The 16,614-nt window shown below is 43.7% G+C and overlaps 2 protein-coding genes across 3 annotated transcripts in view; both read left to right on the forward strand.

Moving 5' to 3' along the window:
• The window catches only part of LOC139109319 (PTB domain-containing engulfment adapter protein 1), a 28,427-nt gene extending 23,985 nt beyond the window's left edge, over positions 1-4,442 (forward strand). For both annotated transcript variants that reach the window (XM_070668291.1, XM_070668290.1), the window contains exons 4-9: positions 1,220-1,402; positions 1,519-1,845; positions 1,920-2,131; positions 2,215-2,429; positions 2,511-2,737; positions 2,807-4,442. In XM_070668291.1, the coding sequence (XP_070524392.1) occupies positions 1,220-1,402; positions 1,519-1,845; positions 1,920-2,131; positions 2,215-2,429; positions 2,511-2,737; positions 2,807-2,881 (1,239 nt within the window). In that variant the 3' untranslated portion in view covers positions 2,882-4,442. The remainder of the gene's footprint in view (positions 1-1,219; positions 1,403-1,518; positions 1,846-1,919; positions 2,132-2,214; positions 2,430-2,510; positions 2,738-2,806) is intronic.
• A 201-nt stretch (positions 4,443-4,643) lies between these two features.
• On the forward strand, positions 4,644-16,231 carry Clic (chloride intracellular channel protein 5). Its single transcript, XM_070668296.1, has 4 exons — positions 4,644-4,897; positions 13,741-14,046; positions 14,165-14,491; positions 14,687-16,231. Exons 1-4 carry the CDS (start codon positions 4,829-4,831, stop codon positions 14,765-14,767), a joined length of 783 nt encoding a protein of 260 aa, XP_070524397.1. The 5' UTR covers positions 4,644-4,828; the 3' UTR covers positions 14,768-16,231.
• The last annotated feature ends 383 nt before the right edge of the window (positions 16,232-16,614 follow it).

Below are 16,614 nucleotides of genomic sequence, written 5' to 3' on the forward strand. Positions count from 1 at the left end.
ACCTAACAGGCGCGTCGCCGCGAGTTCGTTGAACTTCGAAACTTTGCGAGCGGCCAGATTTCACTATCTCACGAACGAAACGAGTGTCGTGTCGTCACCACTAGACACGAAACGGCGGAATTGGCATGTCCGGACATGCTTTTTCTCCGAATGAATTCAATTTCCGCAATCCACCTCTCTCAGTGTTTTTTCTTTTCTTTTCTTTTTTTTTTTATTTTTTTTTTTAAGATATTCCGCTTAAGAAAAGTTTCTCCTCGCGATATAAAATATTTTTTTTTATTCCGATTGACTGCGGAATCGATTTAATTACTTGTTATGTCACTAATCGACAGGAAAAAGAAATAAATGTTTTTTTTTTTTTTAATAGTTTCGGTTTTCGTCTCCGTTATTCGAGGATTCATGTTCGATCAAGGCCATGAAAGTGTTTAGAGATCGTTAAACTGTGCAACGAAATGTCGTGTGGTAATACCACGCAATCTGTCAGTGTTACGTTTATCGCGTTGTGCATGCGAGATTAAAGTGCAGAAACATTTTATCGGGTAGTAGGAATGCGGCGCAAATTGCCATTAGATGTGCGTCTTATTTTTCAAACGTCATTATGAAATGCCCCGCTGCTTTTGTTCGGCTCGCGAAGTGTGACGATTGCGAGCAATCTATTAATTACCGATTAGGATTAATTTATCTCCCCGTTGACGTAAGAACCGACTTCTTTTCTCGCTCCCCTCGCTACCACGATCGACGTCTTTCATTTTTATCGGCTAATACCTTACCTTGCAACACGCCGGTGGAATACCCTTTGCGTCTGATAAATCAAATCTTTTATGCGACTTGAGACGCCCGGAACTCTTGAGCTGTTTTGATTGCGTAAAAGTGTTCACGCCGATTTATACAGCCATATCTGCAAGCGGCCAGGCAACTTTTCTCTCGGAAATATTACCTTGACGAGAGATGTCGTGCGTTGCTAATTTACAGATGCATGCGAGAGATGCACGATTACAATGCAAAAATATGCAGACCGCGGAGGAATGTGCTGGAAAAAAAAAACACCCATCAATAAAGGAGTATATTCGTATCGCGTTTTTAGCGCGCATATTTCTCGGAAACATCGTTTTTTATGTATATATATTTTTTTTAATGCTATTTTTATAACGAGTCGCGCACACGGAAGAATACCTGATTCCTTTTTCTTTCGTCATCTTCCTGTGATTTGATATTTTAGTATTTGGGCAGCACAGAAGTGGATCAACCTAAAGGCATCGAGGTCGTTAAGGAGGCGATCTGCAAACTGAAGTTCAATCAGCAGCTGAAGAAGAGCGAAGGCACGAAAACCCCGAAGGTCGAGTTGACAATAAGTATCGATGGCGTGGCGATACAAGAACCTAAAACAAAAACGACGCCCAAGGTTAGTGACACTCGTTAATAAACTTTTAATTAACGTGGTATGTAATTGGAATTTCATGTTTGCGTGTTCAAGGACCGGTCACTTTGCCGCTACTTAATCGAATATTATTCTTACAGCGAATTATGCATCAATATCCGTTGCATCGGATTTCATACTGTGCCGACGACAAGGGAGAGAAAAAGTTCTTTAGTTTCATCGCGAAAGAAGAGGACGCGGAGAGGCACACGTGCTTCGTTTTTGTCAGTGATAAATTAGCCGAGGAGATCACGCTGACCATCGGCCAAGCTTTCGATTTGGCTTACAGAAGGTTCTTGGAGACGTCCGGCAAAGATTTGGAAACGCAACGACGTTGTATGGTGCTGCAGCAAAAAATTAAGCGGCTAGAACATGAGAACAACGTTTATCGGCAACGATTGCAGGATGTCGCGGCTATTAAAAGCACGGTTCGTTTAAAAAATAAATAAACACTTCTTTAATTTTATAATTGTAGACTGTGCACGTTTTTATTTATGCTTAGGCGGATGTGTCAGCGTACCTATCGCAGCATAATATACCTGATATTCTTCACGTACCTGGAGCTCCTACGGATTCGCCGCAAGTTAATGGTACACTTAGTAAACCATTGCTGAATGTAAACGACAGCAATGGAAATACGTCTAATGGAGCTCAGCAACCACCGCCAGTTCCGCCGAGGAGTTTCGAGAAGAGTTTTGATGATGATTTTATGGGGTATGATCAACGTGATTGTAAATTTTACTAATCTCTGTTTTTTTGATTACGTATTATTATTTTTTTTTTTAATCTTTTCACAGAAATGAGCCAGCACCAATGCCGTCGGTTGGCACCAAATTGGAAGGATTGTTAATGGACGAGTTTGAGGAAGATTTCAATCCACGAGCTTACGAGACCGCAACTAACGGTCTTGCCAATCATCAGTCAAATAACAATCTGCTTCTTAACGGCCAGTTATCTTCGGGATCGAACTTCTTCTCACAATCTAATGGCACAATCAGTCCGCCGCCGTTACGTATGTATAAATTTTATAAACGTTAATTACTTTTTTTTTTATATTTTATTACACGTTATCTAAAAGTATTTTCTATTACAGTGGCACCACCACCAAAGACGAAAGACTCGAGACGTCAAAACGGAGTCAAGGAAGATCTGTTTGGTAGTATACCTTTCAATCCTACGCCGACTTTAAATATAAAGAATGAGTTTAAGGATCCGTTTGAAATGGGAGAGTTTGGAGCTTCGACCATGACATCTAATCCTAGCCAACAAGAACTGGAAAATGCTATCGGTTTGCTAGACAAGAAGCTACTGGAGATGAAGGTAAAACGTGCGATTCTACTTTTCAGTTTTTTCTAGTGGACATGTTGTAACATAAATAAAAATTTGCAGGATGGTTTTAGTAGAGGGCTGTGCATTGGAACTGATGACTTTTCTCTAGAAAGTTTAGATCCGCTACGAAATTGAGCTCGCCAATCAGATCGAAAGCTGCAAGAGTTCGAGAGCTTTATTAACGCTCTTAGAATAAAAATACGAAATACTAATTAACGGATAAAACAATTAGGGATTATATGTCCTTGTAAAACCAAAATTAGTCAATTATTACTCGCATATTTATGATCATATTTGATATTTATGGTACACATGCTATGTGAAATAATTCAACAAGCGTGTATTTTTCTACACACGCTAATAATCCACGTTAATTTATCCGTCACTTTAAAACTGAGGTCCAATCTGAACGCAATGAAAATGCGTTATCGTTGTTAATGATCAGTCAGTAAGAGGAGATCTCAAGTCGAGAGTTAGAGTTGAATGAGATATTATTCTAATCGAGACAACATAAATATTAAACGCGAATTTGTTATGTATATATATAGGCATATACATATATATATATACATAAATTTTAAGTATATTAAGTACATATATACTTGAAAAGATCTTGTCGCGAATCTCATAACGATAATAGTATGCTTGCGTCTTTCATATTTTTTAACGGGATATTGAAAAAGAACTAATGAAAGTTATGATCCTGTAGCTATCGAATTGAAGAATTGGTGACGGCCGAGCAATCTCTTTCATTCTAAAGCTACAATTAAGAAAGCTGATGATATATATTTCACTCGGCCTAGTTTGATTTAAATTCGTCACATTGTTCGATCGTCTGTTAAAACGTGAGTTAGAAAATAAAAAAAAAAAAAGTAAAAGACAAAAACCTAGCACTAACTGTTGTAGCGTTTAGCAAACACACTAATAATATGAACGCATAGCTTTCACAGTCTGTCGATTGAACTTATAATACGCTCAGCATATTCTCCTTTTTTTTTTTTTTTTTTTTTTTTCTTGGTTTGTCGTACATCTTCACCTTTCTTTTATCACGCGAACGTAAATGAAAGGAATACAAGCAAATTAATTGTAAGAGAGCATGAGAACTATTCGCTGTAAAGTTTATAATATTCTTTACATATCGCGGTCCGACCAAACGTAAGGGTTAAACAAGCTCGCGTTTAGCGCTGTAGAGAGGATTAGTAATTATGTACATATGAAATATTATTGTTGCTATATTGTTTAAGATGTAATGGTTAAGAATATAGCATATAATTATTACAACTGAAATATTGAACGTCCAATGCGTCTTTTTTATGCGTCTGCATGTTACATGTCGAAATAATCTGACCGTGGTATCGCTAAAACATTTCGATGCTTTTACAAAAATATCGTAAACAAAATAGCTGTCACAGTTCTAAGGTTAAAAAAAAAAATTAATGTTTTAGTAATGCTAGAGCAAATTAGTCGTCTCTTCCCGAATAAAAAAGAAGTGCTGCAAAGAAGGGAGGTCATTACGTGCCGTAAAAGATATTTATAGGGATTTTGTAATTGAAATGTTTGGGAAATATAATAATTTAGGCAATTAATAATAATCTTATTTTGTTGCTAAATTTTATTCCACTGATTCGAATCTATTGGAGATAATGTAACTATGTACGTGAAATAAATAAAGAAAACGCCAAAAAGGCTTATGGAAGCTTCTGTTGTTTTGTGCTCACTGCGGAGTTGCACGTTTTGCCGGCATTTTCCTTCTTTTTTTTTATTTTTTTCAGAATTGTACAGCTAAAATATAGATTTAAATTTCGCGCAACGTCGTTACGTCATCGCTACGTCGTGGCGTTTAGTTCGGTGGAAACCGCGACGGGCGGCGCTGAAAATCGTCCCTACTTTTCACAAGAGCGAGACGTTTCACTTCCCTGTCAGTATTTTACGGACCTTCGTCGCGTTCTGACTGTTCTTTCGATCGCGTCCGGCTTCTTCTCGTGTCACGAAAGCGACAGAGAAAGAGAGGTAATCGCCGAGGAGCGCCAGAGACTAGAGTGCCTTCTTCCCTCCTCGCCGCGTACGGGGAACCCGGTCGGGATGGCGGACGACAACCACGAGAATGGCACCAGCAACGGCGACGTGCCCGAGATCGAGCTGATTATCAAGGTAAGCGTGGCACGCGCGGCGCAAGGGACCGCCGGTGCGAGCGAGACGGACTGATCGGCGACGCGGAATGGCAGGGAGCGAGGGGCGAAAGACGAAGGAAAAAGGAGACGGTTGTCCCGTGCGCACGCTATGGGCGTGGAACTCGCGCCTGGTTTCCCGCTCGCTCCCGCGGGAAATCGTGGATCTCTCGTCCCCGTCCTTACCCGGCAGGACGCCGGGACGCGACCGTGAAAGCTGACCACAAGCGCGGAAATAATCCGCGCCGTGACCGTTGACCGTTCTCTTCTCCCCCCCTCCTCCTACCCCGCAGCTTCTTCCCTTCATCTCAGCTTCCCCTTTCGAGACTTTTGTTTTTGCCTCCGCGTCACGTTCGCTGGCGATCTCGATTGCAGCCCGGTTCGCGTCGCGTCCCTTCGGTGCTCCCGTTGAAGGCGTTCGCCGACGCGTGATCGCCAGGGACCGCAGGCGCGAACGAGCGAGCAATGGACGCGGTGCACGCGGCAAATACGTGTGTTCGCTGCTCGGCCGATACGGCGGGTGGTTCCAGGAAAGAAAAAAAAAAAAATCTGTTTCGACGGAGGAGACTTCAGCCGCGCGTGTGCGTAAAAAGTCTTTTTTTACGTTGACGCGTTTAACGTTACGGGAAAAAAGTAGCGGCCGGTTCACTCGTGCTCCGAGAGCACCGTCGGTTCTCGACGACTCGCGATTTCGTGACCGTACCGGAATCGGCGTTCGACCGATATTCAAGGAACATATATAGTACATATCTCGTCCCTTCGCGCCGCGTCGCCTTTCGAATCTACCGACGCGTTGAAAACGGCCGCGCGCGACGGGAAACCGCTGGGCGCCGCGCGATGCGTGTGCTACACATTTCTTTACGCATGAAGTCATCGAGGGCGCTCTCGCGTCTCTCTCTCCTTTCGAGCGTTCTCGGCGGGCGTTGCGGGCGGATGGGACGCGACGCGGAACCCGCGGAAGGCCGCCGACGCCGACGGGAAAAGTCGTCGCGCGATTTCGCGAACCCCGGTCGCTGAAAAACTATAACCGGGGGCGGGACTGGTTTTTCCGCCGCTGGATTATCGATCGGATCTATAATAACGATCTCTCGCGCGATTCGCGCCGGGTGCAAACTCCAAGCCAGCGAGAGCACGTCGCATTCCATATCTTATCGGAAACAATTCACGCGGTCGGGATTGACGCCGCGGGGAAGTTTCTCCGTTGGAACTTCACGTTTCCTTTTTAGGATGCCGTCGTGGAGCCGCCTTCGCCCGCCGGCGCGCTCCAAATTCACACCTTCGCACTTCCGCGCGCTGAAAAACGGAGCGGAATTTCGAAAGTCGATCGGTGCCCAATTGTCCGCCGAGATAACTTCTGCGATTCGCGCGCTCCTCGAGATATCTCGGCTACCGCGGATAAAGAAACGGGACCGGGTTAGCCGCGAATTATCGATAATCGAAGCAGCGCAGATATTACTCTTGTACTCAGATGGAAAGATTATCGACGCCGACGGACGTGAGATCGTTGATCTTAACACGATATCGTAATTTCGCGGTATCCGTATCGCCAATTAGACGACTTTGATGGGCGACGATATCACGTATTACGTTTTTTATTAATGCCGATTAGATTAGAGGCCGCGATTCGCGCTCAGCTCCGCCGATTTACCTCCCGATCGATTCGGCTCGACCGACGGCGAGGAGGTTCTCGGAACTTGCTTTTCACCGAGTTTCCAAGGGGGAACGACTCCTTAAGTGGAAAACAGGCTACCTTCGAATGACCATTAAGAGCTTGCGCGGCTGGAACTTTCGCCGGCGCGAATCGATCGGATTTCTTCCGAGATAAATGTCGCGCGTAATTTTAATTAACGCGCCGTCGAATTAAACGGCCCAGCGAAACGAAGATCACGACGCGAGGCCCTTCTGAAAATTTCTCCCGGCCGCGAGAATAATTTCCATCGTGAATTACGAATAATCCAAGTCATTTACTCAGCGGTTATTATTGCACCGCGTTGTATTTTGTACTGAACGTAATTTTTTTTGCGTAAGAGATCAATCGTTGGATGCTGCAGCCGCGTTTAACATATTTAGACCTAAGTATTCGATATTTATGAATCAATATTTTTGCAAAGAAATTATTGACGTAGAAGAGATTGAAAGGGGACAATTTCGACGATACGATCCGTGCTCGGTTTCGTCGAAGGCGCTCGCTTTCAGTCTTTCCCTCGATTCTATTGTCGAAGGTGAGGCGGGAGACGCGATTCGCCATATCGGTGCAACCTGTCTTTAAGTATGCCACGAGAATTCCACGCGGGCGAGCTTCCAGATAGCCGGCTTATCATCTCGATTGTCGGCGTTAGATAAATATTCAGGTAGCCGTGGCGAAGTGTGCCACGTCGCGAATGCGCCTCTTCAGCTCTCCGGTATCTCGGTAACAAACACGCGATAGATAAAAACAAAGGCCAAAGTCAAGTGTCTCTCTTTCTTCTGCGACGCCGCGATTTCAAAGGCGAGAGGCGTGAAAAGCGTCGCGGAAAAACGGTTTGGGATTTTACCGAGGACCTACGGACGGGCCCGGAAGAGAAACTTCACGCCGATAACTAATTACTTTTAATTGGAACGAGAGCTGTATCTGGTTCATCGAGGCGTGCTACTATCGCGCTGGTGAACGCCGCCGCGACTTCCTCCGAAGTTCGTGATAATGTTTCACCGCGCGATTCGATTCGAAAGGCAATTTCGAATCGAATCGTGTGCTACGCGAACGGAACTTTCAACTCAAATTGAGCTTTCCACGCCGTTTTCTCTGTATCTCTTTCTCTCTCTTTATCTCCGTTTTCCCTTCGCTTCCCACGCGACGGAAGATCGTAGACACGCGCATATTAAACGGCGGCCGCTTAATTTATTCGGTTAACGAGGTCAGAACTTCACCGGCGCGCACGGGTCGGCTATACCGTTGCAGAAAACGCGGCGCAATTCTGGACCTGATCGACGAAATCGCTCGTTTGCGCGGGAAGATTTAATGATAAACCGGCCGACCGACCTTGCACTCCCGGGAGGCGATCGGCGAGGTTCTCTCGGGTAAAGTGTGTCAAACGGGACGAAACGACGACGCGCGGCGACTACCGCGAGGTCCTCCGCGAGATTCTACCGTTAAACGATGGACTCCTTTACTTGTCCGCCTTCCTCGTCCCTCGGTCCGCCTTTCCCCGGCGACTTCGGTTTACTCCTCTGCATCTCTTCTATTACAGTCCTCACTCGATTCGAGGAATCTTCCGCGGGTTTATTAAATCGGGAAGAACCGAGGGGGCGAAGATTGTAAAATAGGCTTTTTTTTGGAAAGGAAGAAGATAAGTCGCCGCAAGTCGAGCTCGATAAGCCAGATAAATTAATAATTTTTTTTTCTTTTTTTTTTTTGTAAGGTAGATAGATAAGATTTTTTTTTTAGAGTTGTTTCATATCTCTATGTATGTATCCTGTTTGTCCTGTCAAAGTTATTTCTTCCATCGCACTTGAATCAAGTGAAAAAACAATCGCGTAATCATCTGAACGCGTGGCGATCGATCGTACTTTAATCCCGTCTAAGGTCATGACGAACGTGTCGCGGTGGAGGTTTGATTATGAGATACTCGTCCCGCGGACACGTAACATTCGTACGAAGCGTCGAAAAAAAAAAATAAAAAAATATATATATATAAAAATATTTAAAAAAAAAAAAAAAAAAAAGATTCCGCGCAAAGTGATTTACGAGCAAAAAAAAGGAAGAATTCTGGCTGCCCCAGCAAAAATTTATCGTCGATTCTCGCACTCGCTGAAATAACTGTCGCACGCAAAAATTATAGCGCTCCGAGTTAAAACCATAAATTTTTACCTGCACCGTTTAAGTCGTTCAGGCGGAAAAGCGTGCAGCGGCGAATATTACGTTTCCCCAATTTATTCGTCTACCCCGGTCAATCTTTAATCTCGCACCTGGGAAATTTTTCTCGCGCTTACGAAATCATTTTCCCAGCGGTCGCGTCGCGAGAGGAAGACAGAGAAAGATAGCCGTCCTTCGCGATACCGCGCGAAGGATACCGATAATTCGCGCAACTGCGGAACGTTGTCCCGCTAAGAATAGCTGCTTACGCGCGTTATATCCTCGCGAATAATGCACCGACGGCATTGTTTCCTTTTTGCCTTTATTTTTTTTTTGTTCCCTTCTTTCCGACCACGTCATCGGCTCTTCATTCAGGAAAAACAGCGAACGCGGAGAGAACGGCGTGCCGTGAGATTACCGGCTCTCTCTCGCTGCACGCGCCCGTGCGTATTCCGCGGAGACGCACGCGTGCACACATGCGTACGTATGTACGATTTGCCTACTCGTAACGGTATTACCGTGCAGCGGGACGCCGATCGCGTCCTCCTGCACGGCCCGCGACGGAGACGGCCGCGAAAGGCCAGGCTCCGCGTCGCGTTACGTAAGCCGTCCGTTAATTCTCAAGCGAGGTCGGCGAGTTTCGGTAATCATCGCTACGTGGCTTTATCCGCGATATAAATTACGGAACGCAAGTGACCGCCCTACGGCCGGTGGAATCCCTCCCGAGCGGTCCGGCGGTGAATCTGGGTAACGCACATATAACGCCTCGGCTTCTCAATCGCGGCTCGAGATCGGAATTGTGTCACTTTCGAAGTCATTGACTCGTCCATATTTCATGAAGCCTGACCGCGGGTTCGCGCTTCCTCGCGGACGTACGTAAGAGGGGCCGTCTCTATCACGGACCGGGGATTTCCTCGGGCGGACGACGCGAGGCGCGTTTAATTTCTCTCGGGCATGAAAGACCAGGGCTGCTCGCGATGTTACCATTAGCGATACCAGCGATGCGTCGCATCGTTGCCTCGTAAGTCGTTTTTTTTTCCGTTCAATTTCTTTCCCCTCGGCTTCCCGCATTTTATTATTTTTTTTTCTTTCTTTTTTTCCCCCTTGATCTCTCTCGCGTAACGTTGTCGCGAGGCCGCAACGACGCGTAGTCGGCTCGTGTGTCGGACATCAACGCGAATAGGAGAAAAAACGAAACGCTTCGCCTCTCTCGCACGTCGGGAGATTCCACGGCGTGGGTTCCCCATGTTCTTTTTCCCTCCCCCTCTATTCGTTTCCGTCGAAAAACAAGCTCGCGAATACGCTGAAGTCGATCGAACGCGCCAGTGGTCTTGGTCACTCTTGACGAAGACGCTGGCGCGGCTTTTCGGAGGAATGGAATTCGCCTGCGTGTGTCTTCCTCACGCGGCGGGTTTAAGCCGTTAATTGAAATTCCGGGCGACGCGGTGTAAATCCGGCTGCGGAAAGGAAACCGATTTTTGTCGTCGCGCCGGATAGAGCTGCATCTTTTACTCTCAGCTGTCCCCCTTTTTTTCTACTTTTTTTTTTATAATCCGCATCGATTTTTATTTTACGCGGGAGGACGCGAGTGTCACGTCGCGCACGAATTTCCAGACTTTCGTAATGGGGAAAGGAGACGAGAAGCGCCGACCAGGCGAGAGATAGTGCCGCGCTTGAAGATGGAAGACGTTCGGTGTCTTCGTGACATTTGATCCGCCGTCCGCGTTCACCGCTCGACTCCGTATATTCGACATGAATACCAATGCTAGATTTCCGCTGGGGAGCCCTCGACGATACCTTTTCAGCCCCGCGTACTCAGTTAATATCGTACGTTTAATTTCGATAGCGTGGACCGAAATGTCAATGCGCTCGCCGGCTTTTTTTTAATTTAATTTTATTTTTTTTTCATTTTTCTTTCTTTCGAAACGAAGACCGGGGTTAAGAAGCTAGACCGAGGCCAAGCTCTCAAGTCGAAGCCTGGAAAGGCGACTTCAGTTATTTGCTTCTCGTTATCTGCTTATTGCGTGCTTTATTCGGAATAAATGACTCACGCATCGAAGTCAGTTTGCATAATCGCGGACGAGAGGAAGAAACGAGGTACTTCGAATATCCTCCGCGAAATTCTCGACTGGCATAAAATCGCCGAGGCTTTATCTGATCGTCCCCGGTAAATTGTCGTCATACTTTAATTCTCTTTTCCGTTTCGGAAATAGTAATGACGCGGACTCGTCCCGCGTTCTTTTTTTTTTTTCTTTTTTTTTTAGTATTTACCCGAGAGCTTGACTCCGACATTTTACCGAGCAACGCATTCGACTTGGAAAGATGTTTAACAGCTGTCCGATGGACGCTTGAGGGATTGCCACAACACGCGTTCATATCTCACATTTAGCGTTAAGAATGTGACTGTTAGAATTCACTCGCGTAAGACAAATAAGACTTGGTGTCGGATATGCATCATTGTTGAACGTGGAAAAAGGCAACTGATCCATATCTCTGGCGCGATATAAAAACACGTAGAATGCCAAAAAAATTAAAATAATAAAAAAAAAAAATTTTCTATCGTGAATCTTGAAAGAAAAAAGAATATATATTTCTTTTTAAATTAAATAATTAATATTCGAAATTTTCTAGAGTTATTTCAAGATTATATTTTTACTGCAAGACCTTTTTTTGAATCCTAATAAGCACTAAAAAAAAAAAATTTTACTCGTCAGTAGAGCTCTCAAAGATCAGCCACGTTAAAGGTAACGTTTCTGGTTTCTCACGTTGTGCAATGTCCGAAAGCGGATTGTGTGTCATCGCCGGGAAAGAAAACAAAACGCGTAAGGTGGCCGGTTTACTACGCGTGACGCATAAGATTGTGGAAAGTAAGAAGACATCAGTAGTAGAAAATGATAGTGGCGGCGGCGAATGTAAAGACGGCGGTGTTGATATCGCGGGGCCACCGCCTCTCGTTTAAACGCCCGGCTCGTTAAATTCTAGAAAAGCGGCCGATTGTTAGCGCCCGATGAAAATAGATCCGACCAAAAGAGAGAGAGAAAGAGGCGGAGGCGAAACGAGAAAGAGTTGGCGTGCTGCCGAGATTCAATTTGCTCGAATTACGGGTGATCGTGGTCGGGAACGATTACGTTACACAATGCGTACCGCTGTTTGGCTCCCCATCGGTTGGGCAAAGGATTAAAGTATCAGGGAAACCGATCGGAGTGGAATGTCATAGCGAAAGATATCCGCGCGATTGTCCATTAGACACGGCATTAACTATCCTATGCAACGATTCCTGAAACGGTCAAAGGTTAAAAGGTGCCGAGGTACGAGAGGTGTGCGATCGCGGATACAAATGTCAGCAGGAGATAAAACCGAATAATCGAAATCGGGAAGGGAAAATCTAGATTTTCAAACGAGGCAAAGATATTTGTATTTATTAAATATTTTTTTTTTTTTTTTTTACTTTTGACAAAGGAGAACAAGAAAGGTTCTCGAGTGTGGAAAGTAGACGGCAGAGAGAGAGAGAGAGAGAGAGAGATAATTCCGATCAGTATATTGCGTAAGATTATTTTTAACAGGATGGCCGCGAACGCGAGAAAAGTTTAAGACGTCAGAGACGAGCGGATAAATAAACCGTGACATCGGGGAAACGAGAACGCCGTGCTCCAGCGAGTTCGGTACTCTCTCGATTCGGCCGATCGAGCGGCAGAAAACGTCGATGGAACGTCGATCGGGTCAGGGGTTTGACTAATGGGTTGGGTCCACTAACTGGGTATACTCGTCAACTCGCGAACACAAAGATCCGCACCCGCGTTTCGCCATGCCGTTGTTAGATTCGTGCGCTAGTTGCTGGCTGACGTCAGCCCCTCTTATCGTCGAGAGACAGGATAATCGAATCCGCGAGATACCGCGGACTTTACATGCCAGCTTTAATGCCGATAACCGCAGAAACGTGGCTTTTGCCGCGGAGAATAATAAAATGTAATAATATTTAAACGGGGGAAAGAAAAGTAAAATTTTGTATAAATTTTTGTGTTTTTTTTACATCACTATAATATTCTGAATTTAAAGTATATTTCAGATTTTTTTTTAATCTGCAGCATGTATATTTATTTCTCAGCAAAAATTGTACTAGAACAAACCATACGTTTGCTTCGCGTGCGCTATTTTTCGAAAGGTCCCGATTCATGCGCGTTATTATAATTGAGTAATATATGGTCGTCGACGAGTTATTGATTCAAGAGACCCGATTACAAACTACGAAAAAAAATTATGCGACTTACCAATCTGCATGAGCTTCAGCGGAGTTGTAGAGTTCTGCCGGTCACTGTAACATAAAATGCAAAATATTAATGTAGACATGTATATTAGTTAATAAAATTAATAAAAAAAAGGTAAAAGTTTTTTTTTAATATAGATTTTTTATTTAAAAATTCATGCTTACCTAAAAGTTGCTCCGCTGATGCAGGATGCCCATCCCGGGCCTGCTCCTCCTCTCAGATGAGACGTGTCGAGTCATCCTTCCGCGCACAAGTAACTCGCGAACGCGCCCGATAAATTACTGACAAAAATTAATTTTGTATTGATCACTTTCGCACGATAGTCCACGACACTCCCGTTACAAAATTTTTATATTAAAAAAAATGACGTCCGAATACTTTGCGAAACTCCCGGAGCGACCGACGAACCGGCTGCGATTCGTATTCTTATAGTTTCGGCGTGCGACACTTTTTGACGGAATGTTAGTAAGATAATCTGTAACAAATAAATGAAAAAAATTAAATTGTAGAGATTTCAATAATTATTTAAAAAGAAAAAAAAATAGATTATACGCGCCTCTGATTTTTTAATTAAATACTACAAAATTAAATTTTAAAAACGGAAAACAATAAAAAAAAAAGTTGATTATTACCAGACGTTGACTCTCGCTTGGCGTGTAAATAGAATCTTATCCATGTTAAATGCTAAATGCAAAAATAGAAAATTAATAAAAGAATATTACCTTTTAGGCATCGACGATCGATGGCCGCCGAAAGGGTGCCTGTCTCTTCTGCCAGGAATACTTCATGGATCTATATCTGTTGGCGGAGCTGAAGACGATCTCTTTGAAGGTGACCACTGTAGATATGCAGAAACCGCCGCCTGATTTCCGCACCAACTTTCAAGCCACGCCACCGCCTATCCTGATCGACAACGGCGACGCGATACTTGAGAACGAAAAGATTGAACGGCACATCATGAAGAACATCCCTGGCGGGCACAATCTGTTTGTACAGGATAAGGAAGTGGCCACTCTCGTGGAGAACTTGTTCAGCGTGAGTGTCGGTCGATTCAGTCGAAAGTGAAACCAATCGGGCGACTGATCTTTTAAATTACATCCCTCTCTCCGCCGAGGTGAAAAATTACATGTCGCTTATTCCGTTCGCTTTGCAGAAACTCAAGCTGCTGCTGCTGAATGCGAAAGATAAAGACAAGGATCCCAAAACCTCGTCGTTGATGGCGCATTTGCGTAAGATCGACGAGCATTTGGGCCGCAAGGGCACGCGTTTCCTCACCGGCGACACCATGTGCTGCTTCGATTGCGAGCTGATGCCGCGGCTACAGCACATCAGGGTCGCCGGCAAGTACTTTGCCGATTTCGAAATACCGGAGACCCTGGTGCATCTATGGCGATACATGCACCACATGTACAGGCTCGATGCTTTCCTACAGAGTTGCCCGGCTGACCAGGATATCATTAATCACTACAAACTGCAACAGGTGAGACGCGTGAGGGATAATCCCTCTAATTACATTTGCGAGATGACGATTAAATGATTAGCGCTTTTCGACAAGCGTTTTAATTCGCGTCTACGCGTCGCGCTGTGACGCAATTCTACATTCGCCGCGCAGTAATCCGCAACTTTTCCCATGTCCTCGACCGGTATAATTACAACGAATTTCCTCTCGTTATAGGGTATGAAGATGAAAAAGCACGAAGAATTGGAGACCCCGACCTTCACCACGAGTATCCCGATTGAGGTCAACGACGATTAGGTTGGCTGGACCTTCCTTGGCGAGTCTGCGATCGCGTGACTTCGACTTAGACATCGAAATCGGCCTCTAGCGAGACGGCAAATCGCCTCGGCGGAGTTCCAGCGGCGCGCATTTTGTAATTTAATATATTCAACATTAGTCTCGACAATGAGCAGGGATTTTTCCGCTGGAACTACCGCCTATCGAGCTCGTGTCGTCGCTGCATCATCGATCGGTTCATATATTTTTGCTAAGCAATCGCTGCTGTATCGCATCCCTTCCTTACGGGATCAAGTCAGGTGTAAACGGATTAGCTTTTTTACCGCAAACGACACGAAACATATACAAGTGGATTAAGGCATTCAGTCTTAAAAATAATTCTAGAATATTAATCTTTTCTAGTTTTCTTCTTTCCGTTTTTTTTTTTCTCTTTTCTATATTATGTACAGCACGCGTACATAATTTTGATCCGAATAGTATTAGCAAGACTTTTTGCTATATTTATCATTAATTATTCACTCAAGAATCAAATTTATCAAGAGAAACGAGTACAATATTAACATTTTCTTATGGCAATAATTATGAAAAATTAACTCTAAGGATGCTAAAGAAACGTATGCATTCGAAGAGAATCAAATTGGTGCCATTGTACTTTTGGAATGTTAATAGAAATTACTTTTCAGATAAAATTAAAGTGATTATTTCTAAGCATTATTCTTACATAAGATTAAGCAAATGAAGTAAGTAAAATCAATATACGACGTTCGATAAAATGTTTCCAACATTCTTGAATTTATAAATATTTTTAAACATTAGATTTCTTTTTTTTTTTTCTTCTCATCCTTTTCATTCAGCCGCTCATCACGAGCCAATAATAAGATACTTTAGCACGACTAGGAATTACATGAATGGAAAGGGTACGTCGTTTAATGTTACAATTTTACTTAACCCGGCTTTACATTTTTAAAGAGAAAATAGATACGTTGTCGCTGTTTACGTAGAAGTGGAACAAATGTTTCTCGCGTGACACGTAATCCAGAGTGCGTACGTTTCTTCTGGATTCCGCAACGTGGTTCGAGGTATCTTGTTATTCCCGTTTCATCGTTAGGTACTTTTACTGATTTACAAGCGGGGAACGAGCGCAAAACAGTTCTCACGATTGTTTTCCCCCGGGGTCGAAACCATTTAAAGTAACAGCATCCGGGAGCTCGGCTTCGCTTAATTTTCACTAATCCGCCGTTCTAGAAAACGGAAAAACCAAGCAACACAGCGCGACTCGCAAGCGACTGTCTATTCCACGTTAGTAATTCTATGATTAATATTATTATAATTATTATTATATTATTAATTTTGGTTTATATATCCGTAGAAATCAATATACCAGTGTTCAAAGTAACGCCTGGTGCACCCTCGTCATTTATCGCGTGCGGCATTGGCTAGGTTCCCGTATCTGACAAAATATAAAGTATGATTTTATGTACGTTATCCGAGCGCTATTTTCTTTCAGTTAAACACACATGCTAGATCCATATTTTAACATCTCGCGCTAAGAATGTACATATAAAGCACTTTGTTCAAAATGCAAAAAAGCAATTTGCTTTTCAAATCCGATTATGCAACACAGTGTTATTTTACATACTGAAAACAGACTTTTTTTTTTATTTTAAATTAACCGAATCTTAAATAATTACGCTTCTTCCAATCGAAGGAAACATGCTTTGTAAAAAGGAAACGGGAAAGAAAATAGAGCGACATGTAAGATAAGTTCAAAGAACGCCTGAATATTGAATATTTTCATCATTGTATTAAAAAAAAAAAAAAAAATGTCTTTTTTTTCTTTCAAATAAGAAATATATTTATTCGCGATG

Source organism: Cardiocondyla obscurior, linkage group LG17, assembly GCF_019399895.1.
Source record: "Cardiocondyla obscurior isolate alpha-2009 linkage group LG17, Cobs3.1, whole genome shotgun sequence".
NCBI lineage: Eukaryota > Metazoa > Arthropoda > Insecta > Hymenoptera > Formicidae > Cardiocondyla > Cardiocondyla obscurior.

Excerpts from the sequence above, each read along its gene's own strand:
- Clic (XM_070668296.1), top strand. The coding sequence starts at position 4,829 with ATGGCGGACGACAACCACGAGAATGGCACCAGCAACGGCGACGTGCCC. Across the intron at positions 4,898-13,740 it reads AGATCGAGCTGATTATCAAG|GCATCGACGATCGATGGCCG; the intron begins GTAAGCGTGGCA and ends ATTACCTTTTAG. Across the intron at positions 14,047-14,164 it reads TCGTGGAGAACTTGTTCAGC|AAACTCAAGCTGCTGCTGCT; the intron begins GTGAGTGTCGGT and ends TTCGCTTTGCAG.